The sequence below is a fragment of the Mycetomoellerius zeteki genome, unplaced genomic scaffold (genome assembly GCF_001594055.1).
Source record: "Mycetomoellerius zeteki isolate Tzet28-1 unplaced genomic scaffold, Tzet1.0 scaffold122, whole genome shotgun sequence".
In the NCBI taxonomy this organism is placed as follows: domain Eukaryota; kingdom Metazoa; phylum Arthropoda; class Insecta; order Hymenoptera; family Formicidae; genus Mycetomoellerius; species Mycetomoellerius zeteki.
The window spans coordinates 2,553,830-2,569,423 of NW_017256147.1; the positions used below are offsets into that span (position 1 = coordinate 2,553,830).

At 37.8% G+C, this 15,594-nt stretch overlaps 1 protein-coding gene across 1 annotated transcript in view; it reads right to left on the bottom strand.

The window, feature by feature from the left end:
- Positions 1-207: 207 nt before the first annotated feature.
- Positions 208-15,594, bottom strand: part of LOC108731203 (uncharacterized) — a 126,770-nt gene continuing 111,383 nt past the window's right edge. The window contains exons 2-15 of the mRNA XM_018461401.1: positions 12,576-12,704; positions 12,306-12,433; positions 11,991-12,143; positions 11,416-11,533; positions 9,647-9,985; positions 9,204-9,321; positions 8,997-9,129; positions 8,359-8,549; positions 6,822-7,212; positions 2,588-2,705; positions 1,829-2,002; positions 1,431-1,604; positions 793-1,034; positions 208-506 (exon numbers count right to left, since the gene is read on the bottom strand). Coding sequence (XP_018316903.1) covers positions 330-506; positions 793-1,034; positions 1,431-1,604; positions 1,829-2,002; positions 2,588-2,705; positions 6,822-7,212; positions 8,359-8,549; positions 8,997-9,129; positions 9,204-9,321; positions 9,647-9,985; positions 11,416-11,533; positions 11,991-12,143; positions 12,306-12,401 — 2,424 coding nt within the window. The 5' untranslated portion in view covers positions 12,402-12,433; positions 12,576-12,704 and the 3' untranslated portion in view covers positions 208-329. The remainder of the gene's footprint in view (positions 507-792; positions 1,035-1,430; positions 1,605-1,828; positions 2,003-2,587; positions 2,706-6,821; positions 7,213-8,358; positions 8,550-8,996; positions 9,130-9,203; positions 9,322-9,646; positions 9,986-11,415; positions 11,534-11,990; positions 12,144-12,305; positions 12,434-12,575; positions 12,705-15,594) is intronic.

A 15,594-nucleotide genomic window follows, 5' to 3' on the forward strand; every position in this document is an offset into this window, starting at 1 on the left:
TTTTCAACTTTCTGTCTTGGTTGGGTTGTAAACGAACGATAAAAGATAAGACCCTTTGTCACGAAATCATTATGTATACGTAGTGTTTCAATATAATTCTTTAATTGACGTAAATCAGTATGATTCGCAATAAAAATCTCGTGATTTCCTTTTATTTGAAACGCATGATTAATAATATATATATATATATAAATTTTTATTTCTGTCAAACATAGAACTAAAATATAATTTACTCACATTAATTGTTGACAGTATTTAATACTTTAGGTTACAACTGAATAATGTTAATTATAAAATTGTACAACAAGTACTTTAATTCTGTTTTTTATTTATTCGATCTTATCGAGGATCAATTTTTGCGCCTCATAAATTCTTCGGAAAGATATCGTCATCAATTCTTGCTCCTTAGATGTATACAACAAACGAATAAAGGACTGTACACCGTTTCTCCCTACTACACAAGGTAATGACGTAAAGATATCCTTTTCCAGTCCGTGTTGGCAGCCCTAAAATATATTTGACAATTTTGACTAAGAGAAAAAACAGTTGTTATTCACAGAAATATATTAATTTATATTTGCAAACATATTTACGTATATTATTAAAAAATTATTTTTATATTTATCATTTTCTTTTATTATAATGAATTAATGAATAAATGTTGTAATTAATATAATAATGAATATAATGTTGTAATTATATAACGCGATGGAAAAGCAATAAAAGATACAATTCTCAAAGTAATATGACTAAACATAAGCTTAATAGTTCTAATAAACTTTATCAATAAACCTTCATGAACGTAGAGACAGTAAAACAAGCACAAGTATTGCGCACGATAGCATCAACAATTTCGCCTGCACAGATTCCAACTGCCCAACTGTGATAGCCTTTCTTGAGAATCAATTCGTTATCGGTATTGACAACTTTCGCATGTAAATCGCCCCAGGATTCCGGATCCGTTCTTGTGCCGATCTCTTTATTTATATCTTTTAAAGGCATGCCCATTACCGCAACAGCGGACCAGACCGGTACTAACATATATATATATATATTAAAATAAAGAGTTTATATATAAGTGAAAATGGAAATTAGCAAAAATTAAGTATTTTGTCATAAAACTTTCGACTTTTCTTTTTATAAAACTACGAAGATTCGTACAAAGTCGGATTTTGCAATTTAGTCCTTAAGATATTGTAATAAATGAAATTATCTCTATTTCAATTGCACTACAGTACATATATCGAAATAAATTTTTATTTTGCTTTATTACGAATATCGTAATTACATAGCAATTTTCTCAATATTTTAGCTGTAATGAACAAAAATTCTTCGATAGATGTCTTCATCGTGTCTTTGACACGTGCCGATTCGTAAATAAAAAATACAGAAATATTTATTATAATTTACAATATTTTAACGTTAATTACCAGAAGCTGGTCCGCTCTCGCCAATGATTAACGCTTGAATCGCATTTGCTGAAAGTCCGAGTTTTTGAGCGATAAAATACTGAAATCTGCAGCTGTCTAGAAACGTTCCTAATCCTATAACACGATTTGGTGGAAATCCAGACAGCTTCATAGCAACGTACGATAGAATGTCAACTAAATAACATAATTAAAATAATAATTTATATATCATACTGTACTTGTGTAATGTTCAATTAAAATTGATCAATCTTGAATTATAATGTGTTTCAAATATCTTAATAGAGAAACATCCATGCTATTTATTAAATATATAAAATGCCCATTAGGAAAGTCAGACAATATATATGTGTAATTTCTAGTACGGCAAACACATTAAATGCATAGTAATAAGAGTGTACCTGGCTTTGAAAGAATGAGAAGAACGCTGTTCGGCGCGTACTTGGAAACATTAGGAATGACGTCCTTGAAAATTTTCAGATTATGCTCTAGATAATCGGCTGGCCGCAGATCTTCACGAGACTGGCTTCCAACTGTGATCACGCATACCGCTGCGTCTCTGGCACAAGCATAATCTATCGGAGCGTAATACACGTTGGATGATTTATCGCTTATCATAAAATTTTATTTGTTTTCATTTGTTTTGCGCTTTTACACGAAAGATGTATTTGTAAGAAAAAATAAACCTATTCTAAAAGATAAACCTATTCTCTCTATATTAAAAAATCTGGAAAGAATATAATATAATATATTATAATATAATAATTATGAAATACTCTGAAATTTTTATTAGCTTTATTCCCAGGAAGAAATAAAAATCGACGTCGATCCAATTTTTATTTCTCCCTGTATTAGCGATACTATCATTTATCAAGTGCTAATTAATTTCTAGATAAGCATGTCGCTTGTACGTTCATCTTACGGCACGTGAAATCATGCGTAATTCATCTTAATTTTATTAACATTCGAGATGTCATTCAATGCAGGCAATAACGCGGATGTTACCTCTGGCGCGGAGGTTACCTTATCGCTAATCGCAATCGCGCTATTTACTTATCGAACGTTAAAGCGTGGTCGTTTTGAAATAATTGCTCGTTACTCGCGGACAGTGTAATGACGGTCTCGCTATTTTTCTGCAGCCTCCTCCCATCGGGTTTCACCTTTGGTACCGACAATCCTGGGATTGCCGAGATATGCTGCCGCATGGCTGATGTCTTCTGCTTCCGCCTTGGCGAGATCCTCGTTCACATCTATAAGGACGAGCTCGGAGGCAAGGCGCTGCGAAAAAATCACAGAGGGATGAACAGGGTAGTAAGCAGAGAAGCTAGAGAGTAATTAACGGCAACCAGTTGCTGCCCAGCAGGCAGCGTTATTACGCGCTTCGAATCGTTACGCAACAAGAGCATCAGACCCTCCCCCCGGGAATCACATTAAAATGCGATTGAGTGCGCGATCAAACGCACTGTTTGCGAAGTCCCCTAATGCGAGGAATCGTTAAGATCCGATCAAGAAACAGTATTGAGAAGTGCGTTATTTTTGAGGGAATCCACTGTTCGTTTCATCGTGGTCGTCGTGGTTGCCGCCGGTGTCTGGTGACACAAACGATGTCTTGCGCAGGGCGATAACTCATTCATGAATAATTATGGGACCGGTACGGCTTCTTCTCGTCGGTTCCCGGGGACTACCGTTCGTCTTACCTCCGGCAGTCGCTACAAGATTTTCGGCCGTAGCGACCGTGTTCCTCATGAAATGTCAAACGAGCATGAAGAATGCTTCTACGACCCTCTGTCCACACGTGCTTCATTTTTCTTCCGCAATCATGGTTTCTTCGTAAATGTTGGCTATTGTTTCCCCATGAATTTTTTATAGTTTCATTAACGTAGCGTACACTAGGAATACCCAGGGATATCGTAACATTATATGAATCCGTGAAGTGTGGCAAATGGCACGGCAAACGAGTGGTATAATAAGGGACCGCTGGTAATCTATATTCGTTTTTGAACGATAGATCATTAAGCTTCGAGCGGTTCTAATTTGTGCAAGTTAATTTGTGGTATAATGGGATATTCGGACGATCATGTAAATCACCCCGTAAAAATTAATGGGCATTATTCTCCTAGGACTATCATATCGCATACCAATGCGTTTTTGTAGTAATGACGACGAATGTATATATTACATGATGTATGTTAACAATTTACGTTATATACACTTTAAGATGCTTGTATACGAACAGATGGACGTATTTCCTTCAGACAGATGGTGCTTTCACACTTCACGTTAAGACAAACGGCGGACTAACTACAAAACGACTTCTTAATATATTATGTTGAACTCTCTTGTTTCCGATCTATTATTGTACACCACTTAATTATCATACTTCATCAAGCGTGTCTTCCGAAAGGTGTAGAGTATCGTGAGCTGTTAAAACTTTTGAATAGATCCGTCACTTTTGTCTTACAACGATCGTAAGCATATAACTTTCACTTGCGGTTATTATATTTTTAATTACAAATACTTAGTAAATTTCTTTTTAATATTTTATATTTCTTCTTCTTTTTTGTATCATTTTTATTTGCATAATAAAAAGCTTATCAATTTCTTTTAATCGGATAGATACGTTTTCTTAATGTAGATAAAAATATTTTTAACATGTTCTTTTCAATAATGTATTACACAGAAAATTATCAAGAAATATTTCATACGAAAGAAATAATATTTGATTATTGGATTATATATTAATGTATATAACAAAATGTTAGACTTCACAATTTAATATAAAAATGTAGAAGGCAGAATAAATATTGCTAATCAGATTTTTGTCTTCTATACTGATCTATATTTAAATAATTGCATAGCTGTAAAAACAGTAACCATTGTAAACCAGAAATATTATTATTAGATTCGAAATGTATTTTATCAATGCCGAAATGAAGGCAACAGTCATTTTTCATTAATTCTTGAAACGTTTATTCTCGTCGTGATAACATATGATAAGTTTGGGAGCAAGTTTTAATTTCCTTATTTTACTGAATCACTTAAAAGCTCACAATCTCTCACTATCTGATACTCTGTCCGTAAGATGACATAACTACTTGCATATTAAATATCGATGTAGATATGGCCCAGGATATACCAACGAAGTACCTTTCGTTGAAGGTTCTGCCTGTATAATTTGCACAGCTTGATACGCGCCATCCAACACGGTGTGTCACAATGAGACAAGAAACGGAGAGAACAAAAAAAAAAGATGTCTGACGCGCTACAGTTGTGAAGAATTTGGGTAGGTTCTCAAGGTAGACGGCAAGCTGTAGCGATCGTATTTTCGTACTTTGCGATGATCTCGTTGATGCGATCTGCCATGCTGCAACGCAAAGTGCAGCAGCACGATTCGGTCATATCTTTCACTTTTTGCTCTTCTTCTTGAAATGCTTCTTCCCGTTTTTTTCCACAGCATCTTCGGCCGCCGAACGTTCCGGTAATCAGAAGATCTTCATGGTCATGTTGGGCAAGCGCCATCAAAATTTCGAGTTCCGTAGCTGTCTTAAATTATCTATATTGGCTAGAGCACAATTACATGTTTCATATATTTCTAATTAGTAGATGTTTCGAATTTTTGTAAAGACTGAGGAAGTCATTTGTCATTGTCAAAAGAATCAAGGAAGCGGTTTTTGAGAAAATCCATAATATTAATTTGATATGGAACGCGGGCAATTTTCCTCAAAAGCTGTTATCATGTACGATAACGGGTTCCCTAATATCCTAGTTATTCTCGGTACCATCCTGTTCCCTCCTCGATAATATACACGATAAACTCCACTATATATTATTTAGTCTCTCGATATACACCATAAGTCCGACCAACGAGAAGTCTATCGTCCGTCAGTTACGCCCTCCGCGTCTCACCGCATGCACACACCATTGTTTGCCCTCGTAAATTTGCGGAAACCGAAACCTAGAATTAGTCGCCCACATTTATTACCCTCTACCGAATGTACTCAACATATGGATACAACACTAGCTGTTGCACCTTGCAGCCCACAATGCGTTCCGTCTAACTGTTAATTTTCCTCCTTGATGCAACAGATACGAAATTATGCCTAAACAATACAATGGTAATATATGGTTTCATTTAGAATGTTACAAACAATTTCATATTTATCACATTTTCCATTATTACATAATCGGGGCTTGTTAAGACAAAAAAATAAGTCTATGCGCAACTGTTACACGAAATTTCTAAAAAGCTTCTAAGCACATCCTTTGTAAAATCTTGAATCAACGACTATTATATTGCAATACTATTTGTATTCGTTTCGCGAAGATTTCAGACGAACGTGTTATAAATTGCAGTCTCTCTTCATAGTTACTAACATAAATCAGTCAGTTAGAGCCGTCTTGCGGGGGCGCATTGGCCGACGTGTAAATGCTCGCGTTACGATCCGATAACGAGCGAAAGGTTCGGCCCACTTCTCTACATCTTCTATAGTCTTTTTCCTGCTATCTCCCTCCCTCTTTCGTGTTCCACCCTGCTCCTTCTTATAGCCGAATTCCCTCTTCTGGTCTTCCGTGGATCATTTGCATAATAGCCTTTTTGAGCCGGCACACACTAACGAGCCTACATTCAGGAGCCCCTGTAGACCTGCAGGTATACTCATGCACGAACCTACACACGCTAGGGCATTCCTTGGCTCGTCCTTTGTTGGGTGCAACTCGAGGGTGTATCTCCCGAGGTCCGCCAACGTGCAGCATTATATCTTTGATCCTCAACGAACAAATACGAATTACGTGCTCGAGCCATGTGGATACCGGCGCTATGTCTCATTCACTCGATATCATTGTGGACACGTTTAGATTGACGTATCGAGCACATTATCGTATCATCTAATGGAATGAGACACGGATCTATTACATACACGTGCATTAATCAATGTTGATACACCTTCGAAGTATATAAATTGTACATCAATGAAATAATAATATATTAGCATTGACGTTGACTTATATGCATCAGCATTTTTACGAAGTTAATAGTAATTTATGATATGTACTATTAATATCCAAATATTAATACTGTTAAAAAAAAAACAGATTATAAATTTATAGAGTTTGCATCCAGAATTACTGAACGAATTAATTTGTAAATAAATTTTTATACTTACGTAATATTTATCATAAAGATTATAAAAAGTATAACAATTTTTTGTTCATTATTCATGCATGTATCATCATATGCTTAATAAAAAATATGTGCTGCTATATTTTATCTAGTTAAAAAGTAACTTAATTATTGTTATAATAAAAATACATAGCATATATGCATAAAAAAATTAATTAAAAAATCAAAATGGCACGAAAGGTTAGAAACTAGAAAAAAATCGAAAATCCACCAACTTTGAATAGAATCGCTATAGCGACCGCAACACCCTTAGGCGCACTGCCCACGACAACGACCTTGACACGATGGCCATCCACAAGATGTTCTGCCTGTTTAGCCAGTAAAACAGTTACCGTGTTGCTGGCTACCTCAGGTGATTTCTTTCTCGTTTCGGTCATATCCGCGATACACGGATATTTTTCCACTTCGAGATATAACACTAAATAATTTAGACAAACCAAAAGTCGCTTGACATCGTGAATATTTCTAATTGAAATCACAAAATTTGACGTTTCGTCATTAAAATTTATATACGATAGGATACGTCTGGAAAAACAGACTGTCGAAAAAAATATCTTTGACAGGAGATGAATGAAGTTAACAACGGAAATGTAGCAAGTAGATTTACTGTCAATTTGAGATGGCTACATAAAATGGGATATGCAATAAGGTGATTATATTGGTTCTGTACAATCGAACGTGAGAGAACTCTCTCTGCCTTTCGTGTTCAACATACATATCTCGTACGCTCATAATGTACTATATGTACGAGATGTGAACCTCAAGTTATCTTGTAGCGGGAGATATACAATCCGATTAACACGTTCGATCACAGATGAAAAGATGCTATCGATAAATTCAATCGTGCCGTACAGAATCAATTATAATCGGAAAGAATGCTCGTTATACAAAAAGGTAAATGCTCGGGGCAGATGTAGAGACGAATCGCCAATTGGACGTATCGTTCCTATGATTTTCGTTTTTCTGCGGATAGAAGGTCGTAAAATTGATCGACAGCTGCTACGAAGCCGCACAGGTGGGATGCGCTGCGTTCCTGGAGAGATACTGCCAATTTGTATTTTACAGGATATTTGAGAAGGGATCAAAAAGCGATTCTTAGAAATCCTCATTAATTCAGTTTACTATTCTTTTTCTTATTATAAAAGTGTAATTCTGTATCATCCCAATAATTATACAATTTCTGCGATTAAAAAAATTACATATATATGTATATATAACTTTAAATATATAAAATACAACGACTTCACTACACACAACGAGATCTAAAACTAAAAAAAGATTGTAGTTTAAATTATCCAATCTCCTTTAGCCGCAACTCTCAACCTTATACTCGCCTCTCAACCTTATACTCGCATGCAATGGAGAGTGCATTTTCATCCGCCCTTTCACCTTTCCGCTGTACATCGTTCGGTTGCGTAAATCAAAATTCGATCGAGCAAAAAAGAAACGGTAATAAGCTCCGCACGCGTGGAATATTGTAGCGTGTACCGTTCGCAGGCAATCTTAGGAGAACGCGGCTGGTTTAATTTTCCAGGAAGTCGAGTTATATCGTTTATTATGACGCTCGAATGTACGCACGCAGAAAACCGGTTGCCAGGTGCAGCATTGCCCTTATTGATGAAGATGCATTCTAAAACGTTGTTCCTTCTCTCCACTCCCTTTCCTCTTCCTCGCTATTTCCGCGCCACGTATCCGTTCGTAAGTCCTTTACGTTTCTCGCTCTCCTCTTTTCCTCGGTCTACCGGTCGTCACTCTTCAATGTCGCTCGACTCGCGAAGAATGCCACACTCACGTAGCACACCGCGGATGCTGTCGGCGCACCGTTGTACCGCCGTCTTTTCCTGATCGTTCAGCTTCTGTCGCACCGTGGCGTACACACCTTCCCGACCGAGAACACAGGGTACCGACATGTACACGTCTTTATCGGTCCCGTGGGCACAACTCTGTGAACAGAGATTCCTCGATCTTGTTTTTCCTGTCGTGTCAATCGACACATGCGAATAAGCGCACCTGAGAACGCTTTTTTCAAGGTACAAATATACTTTACTTGTTAGTAAAGAGTGAACATAATTATAAAGTCGCCAAAATACAAAAAAAACGAATTAAAAAATTATCATTATCTTATAATTATTATATGCAAATTACTTTCTTTCGTGTTCGATTCCTAATTAATTATCCTGTAATCTATGTTCCAATTGGTATCAGAAAAACTATTATTGAATTTTTATACAACTCAAATGTGTCTTAGAATTAAATTAATGCACTTCTTTAATTAAACGTATTAAATCAATACGTTTAATTTTAGAGTAATATTAGCAATAAGCTATTAAAATCTATCTAAATTCACTCAATAATTTTACTAAATGTGTTAACTTGATTATATCTCTCACATGTATGTACGTCGACACTGGCAACACGGCTTTAGTATTCCTGACGATGGCATCGACGATCTCAGCGGTGCAGAAGCCGAGAGCCCAGCAATTCGGTCCTCCCTCACCCTTCTTCCGATTAAGCTTCGTGTCGCTACAAACACAACGCGAAGATTTTATTACTTCCTTAAATTTTCTCGGGAATATCCAATGATCTTAACCACTGACGTTTTATTTACAGCTTCGGAAATGTCACGCCACTTCTCGGGATCATCCGCCTCTCCCATTCGTGGGTTTATGTCTCGTATCTTCGTGCCCGCCACGTGAACGCTCGACCATATGGAAACTGTGAAACGATAGATGTTGGAAGGAAAGAGATGTCGTTAACTTAGGTCGTTTACAATATAACTATAGTATGTGTAATAATTTTCAGTATGAATAATATCTATGTAAAAATCACGTCTATATTTATAACGTTTAGAAATATTCCAATAGATGCAATTATTAGTGTAAAGATAGTATCTAGTAAAATCTTATCACCAACTACTATCCCGGCAAATGTAACTGCTATATAACATAAATACATACATTTTATATCTATATTATATTCAGTATTTGCTAGAATTGTATCGTGAATCTATGTAAAATTAGTCAGGACGTCAATCAAGTACCAGATGTGTCGCCCTGCGCACCGATAGTCATACAGTTGATTGACGTTCGCGCCAGTCCCAACTTCCGACTCAGTAAATCCTGAAACCTGCAGCTATCAAGCAGAGTCCCCGTGCCAAGCACTCTGCTTGAAGGAAACTTGGACAACTTCCAAGTGATGTACGACATCACGTCGATCGGTTGAGTCACAACTAGTAACACCGCCTTGCAAGCCAACTTTGCAATTATAGGAATGATCTTCTTGAATACCTCGATGTTGTGCTTAACATTCACCTCCTCTTCAAGTTTCTTTTCACAAACCGCAATTACTACGACTGTCGAGTCTTTTACTTTGTAGATATCTAAAATACAATCAATTGTAGATCGTAGATTATCGTGGAATGGTGATTTCTAGATACGTGTGCATTTTAATATTTTAGCCACATTTTCCTGAGAGAGTTAAGGTATAAATCGTTTCGAATCTTTAGAGAAGACACTATTCACGCGAAAGAAGCCGTAACGGGAAATAGCTTCGTTAAGAATCAGATACGCCTTTCCGGAGAACCTCTCGCCGGAGAACGACGTCTTTATTCAACCGCGCAATCATCAGCTCCTCGGAAGTGCGTGGAATACAAAACGACGACAGTGGATAAGAAATTTTCTCCCCTTTCGAACAGATCCGAGGCAACACCTTCACAAAATGTTTGTAGTAACACGCAGTGATATCGCAACTATACGGAAGATACATTTACGACGGAGAAAGATGTTGTTACAGATAAGTTGGCAAGCCTGTAAAAAAGTCGTCCCACTTGTTCCAGTAATTGCTACCTCGCACGAGACAAGATCAGAAGAATCATTCCGCTATCCTTTATAAAGGTATAAATACGGACGCTACGTGTTGTACGCAATGCCGAGAAAAGTCAAACAAACCGAAATCATTTCTAAGATCAAACGTGGTGCAACTCGATGAAACTACCCACGAGATCAAACCCGATCGTACTACATACTTTCCGTTACTGTCCTGGATTCCCACGAAGGATACAATGCTTTTATAACCAGCCGCTCATCGGACGGGGTAATCGCGCACCGTACGCACGCTGGAAACAGAAACAGAAAACCGCGTCGTGGAGCCGATCACGGCCAAGATAAATAAGAGTGGACGAGATTTACGAGAGTGTCCGTGAAAAGCTCGGGGGAAACGTTCGTCCAGTTCACCAGCGTATAAACGGCCGGCGATGTAGATGAGAGTAGAGATTAAAGGACAGGTTCGAGGGAATTCTTGGCCTCCAAAACTTGCTGCTAACTCAAAACCTACCTATGCGAGAACGTTGTTTCTGAATCGCTGCACGTTGACAGAGACCCCTTGACGGGCAACCTAACGGATCGTTGATTTGAAATGGGTGTTGATCGGAGCCGATCGTGACACACTGCAGGTAACGCTCGGCGGATTCATCAGTTCGGACGTATCAATCTAAAATTTCTGGAATTTGTGCTGTCGTGAACTGCCTCGCACCTAACGCGCGAAAGGCCTACATCGTCTATGGACGTTCACGACTCGTTGATTTCGTGATTAGAGCACGACGACGAGATCTAAAGTGTTAACCGCTATGACAACTCTAACACTTTATCTGACGCAGATAATGTGACGAGACGTTTCGTGTAAGGATGATATATGATCAGAAGCAATGAGAAGAAGTAGAGTTGGATAGATATAGATATTGTATAACTGATATAGATTTTTATTTATTGCTATCATATAATATTTAATATGTATCTTTAGTATGAAACATACCTGATGTGCCAACTACCAGAGGGCATCCCAGAAAGATACCAGCATGCTGAATGTCCTCGGCTTCGGCAGAAGCTTTGTCTGAATTTTGATCGATCAAACAGATCTCACTCGCTATATGCTAAAAGGATTACGTAAAAACAATTAATCAAAGCTTGAGAGCTATACAGGGTTTATCCCAGGCTTTCCGTACAAACTTTAACAAGTATGTTTTATGACTTGAAATAAGAGAAAAAGTATTATATAAACAGAGATACTAAAATACTTTATAAAAAATTTTCATATATGAAGGTTTCCTCTATCCTCGCAAAAAAGGTGATAAATTCAAAACTATATCGATTCAAGCTGATTTACATGGATAGATCTCACTTTAAAATCTAAACCTGTTTCTTTAAAAAGTAAAATTATTTCTTATACATTTCATATTTTTGTTATAACTTTTTAATAAAACATTTTAAAAGTTATGTTTGTATAACATTTTTTCTTATTTCAGTTCATAGAATACTGTTAGAGCTTGTACGAAAAATTCTGAAACACTCTGTACATAATAGCTTTATACGAGATGTATATATACAGACTCTCATCAGAATTGCGATAGCACAAGCCATTCCAACTTTCCTTGCACCCATGATCGAAATTTTGACAGGATGCGGATAGGCATCGCATGGTCCCAGTTGCGTCGTTATTAAAGCATTTTTCGTAGTGGTTATCGTGATCGGAGTTTTATCAGCCTATTAAACATACGTTGTCCTATGCCGTAACTATGCCTACTTGATAATCTACATTTTATATCGATAGAAATATCTCTAATGTCATAAACAAGCGTCATTTGTCTTTCTAGATTTGAATTCATTTAGTTGACGAGATACGAGAGAGCATTATCCCCGTCTTACATCATCGCATTCGGTTTCATCTGGCACTTTGCTGTCGGCATTGCTGTCCCCTAGGATATCACCCCTTTTAGATGTGTCAGATCCATCGTCAGCCATGCTCCAGTCGTTGCTGTTAGATTACCAAGCAGCTGCATGAGCAGTACATTTAATGAGAACACGATCCCAGTCGTCTGTGTACTTTAGTAACTATGTGTGTAATCGCACCCTGTTCGTTCGAGATGTATTAACGCTTTAGATGTATCAACCGTGTTGTTTCATCATCCTTATTACCTCAATCGCGTGACTTCCTTTTCCTTGTGTTATTAACTTCGAACGACGCGGTGGTCGCAACTTCTCACTCGAGCTTATAAATGAATAGCGGTCGAGTCGGTGCTCACGCTTATGCAGATCCGGATCGACCTACGCAGAAACGAGTCATCGGTTTTTGAGGTGAATCGGGTATATCGCCGTTATGAGGAAGAGAAAACGTCCGCGAAGAAGAGGTAACCGCGCGCGGGGAGATTCCGATTGGAAGAATAACGGTGGAACTTATCCGCGCACTTTGCTGTAAATTAACTGCAGGTAGTCGTAGAAACGCAAGTAACTCTTCGTGCCTCCCGTCGCGTCGGTGTTCCATCGGTACGCTCCCGCGGCACATATACTCGCAAACATACCCTTGCACGTGGTTGCGTATGCGTGTACACGCGTAAAACACTCTGCTATACCGAGACCTATTAGTTGATCATAGTGAACGAATATGATTTTAATGACTGTTCCGAATGAAATAATTAATCCCTATGGCATACCTACATACTAAATCACACGAGACTTTCTCAACCGTTTCCACATGAAGGATTTCTAATAAAATCCTGAAAATAGATTTTTCCTTAAAATGAAATACTGCCGACTAGGATGAAACTTTAACAGCTAATAATGATGCAAAAGCTCTACGTAATATATTTTATATGTCTAATACATTATACGCCCTCTTAACGTTGAGCGCGAAAACTAAAGAATTTTATTTATCTTTTCATCTTACATTTACATCAGCATTTAATAACTTAGTAATTATGCCCGATGAAAATTTATGTAAAGAAAAATCATACGTGGCGAAGTCTCATCCAAGTTTCACGAGAAAAAAAATCGTCTAATTTATCATATATGTTCAAATAAGTGGACAGGAGATTATTAACGTCACCTTGTTATATTATTTTCGAGACAGGCCTAAAGACTTCGGGCAAACCATAATAAAAAAAAAGGAAAAAACATGTGATGCTATATATTCTTCCAAATGTACGCGTTGAAAGTAACTCCTTGCACCTCCGATATAATACTCGAGCGACAATCTTAACCATCTGAAAAGGGACCAGTTAAAAAAGTAAAACTTTTCCATTTACTTTGGTGCCCGCAGATAAATCATACCCACTGCATTTAGGAGTAGCGGGCGAGGCGTTCCCGGTAGTTTGGGCATCGCGAAGTTTTAACACACATTCGAAGATGGATCTGCCTCTTGAGAGAGGTCTCGTTTTTCGCGCGTGGTCCATACGACTGGTCCGATCCCGCGCTCACGGACACATTCAATTTTAGCGTTAATAATTGTCGGGAAAAATGACGACCTTAAACGTGGCCATTCATCAGGGCCGATCGATATTGCGAATGCGCCTTAACGACGGAGAGATACCATCGGCCGTCCCGCTACAAAGTTATTGAATCGCGTCAAATAATATACGAGCCAATAATGTATGAATAGTCCTGCAATTATGGCCCGCCGATCGTATCTAAGGGCATGTTGTAATTTAGTAATCGTTCATTCTCACTGCGCCGGACGGAGAATCGACGAATATCGGTGGATGTCGATTGCGGGAGTATGCGATTTTGTTCCACAATTCCAAATTTTAGTTTAGGAAAAGCAATTTCTATAATTCGCACAATTCGATAAAGCAATTCCCCGCTCTCTACGATTACTCGCTACATCATCTGATTCTCTTGCAGCGGCTATCTCGCTAGGTTGCTGTAGGTTTGTAATAGGATAATATGTTTTCTATCTTTTTAATGACCCCGTGACACTTGTAACCATTCATAATGCCAGTTAAAATCGGTATCTACCAATTAAACGATTTCCTAATAACATCCATGCCGGATCGGGAAGATGGTAGGATCGGAGGTGAGGAAGTAATTTCGAATCTGACATTTATAGTTAAGCGCCGTGAGTGGGAACGAAGCGCCCTGCTTCCAGATAATTAATTCTCTACCTTAATTAATCATATGAATTTTATCGAACGTCGAGGTGAAGAAACGCGATGCGAATTGATACAATATCGTCGTAGGAATTTTCCTATATCTATGACAAAGTCTGCCGACTAATGCCAGTATATGTTACCAATTCTCGCGTTTCAAATTGCTATTATAATTCTGCAATACCTTAAAATGTATTGATGCGAAAGAGGTCCCCGTACGAAGACACGAATCGATCGTGATAAAGGCATGATTCGACGATAACAATGTCTCGTAAGGTAAGATTTAGTCGAGTGGACGGTGCAAACGAGTCCCCGCTTACCGCGGAGATAATCCTCGAAGGTTGGTCGTAAGCAACCGATCTTCTGGTACCCAGACCCAGTCAACCGATCCAGACACCGGCTTGCGCATGCCTTCGGTGCACAATGGTAGTATTGCAGCTGATACAAGTATGTTCGCCGTGCAACCGGAATTTTAATTGGCTATTTGTTTGTCCGCTACACTTCGCAGAGCTGCTATTGTCCGCCCTGCCGCAGGAGAACGACCATCACCTCTCCTCTCTCTTTCCTTACCTCGTCCCTTCTTCCACACCCTTTCCATTGCTCGTGGTCGTCGCTTCATCGCCCAGTATTAATCTACTTTTAAGAAAGGAAGCGTTTCACGCACATATATATACACGCTATCACGAGATCGCTCCCTTAATGTGTTAGAATTGTTTGATTTAATCCTTGAAATTGGAAATCTTTTCTCCGAGCACAAACCGATATAAAAAAAGATTGGAAATTAATTAAATTTTTCAAATCAAGGGCCATTACTAAGTTTTATATATTATATAGTTTCGTTGTTTACAAAACAATCTGGTATTCAATCAAGTATTTTATAATATTATTAATCAATATATTAATAAATACTGCTTCATTTTAATACGATGTATACACATCATATGTATACATTTATTAAACCGATTAATGATATAGTATAAAAAAATGAAGATTTTATTATCTTTAAAAAGTTCTTGTCTAAATGCATTATTTAACATAATTTCTTATCTCTTTACATTTTAAAAAATTTCCGA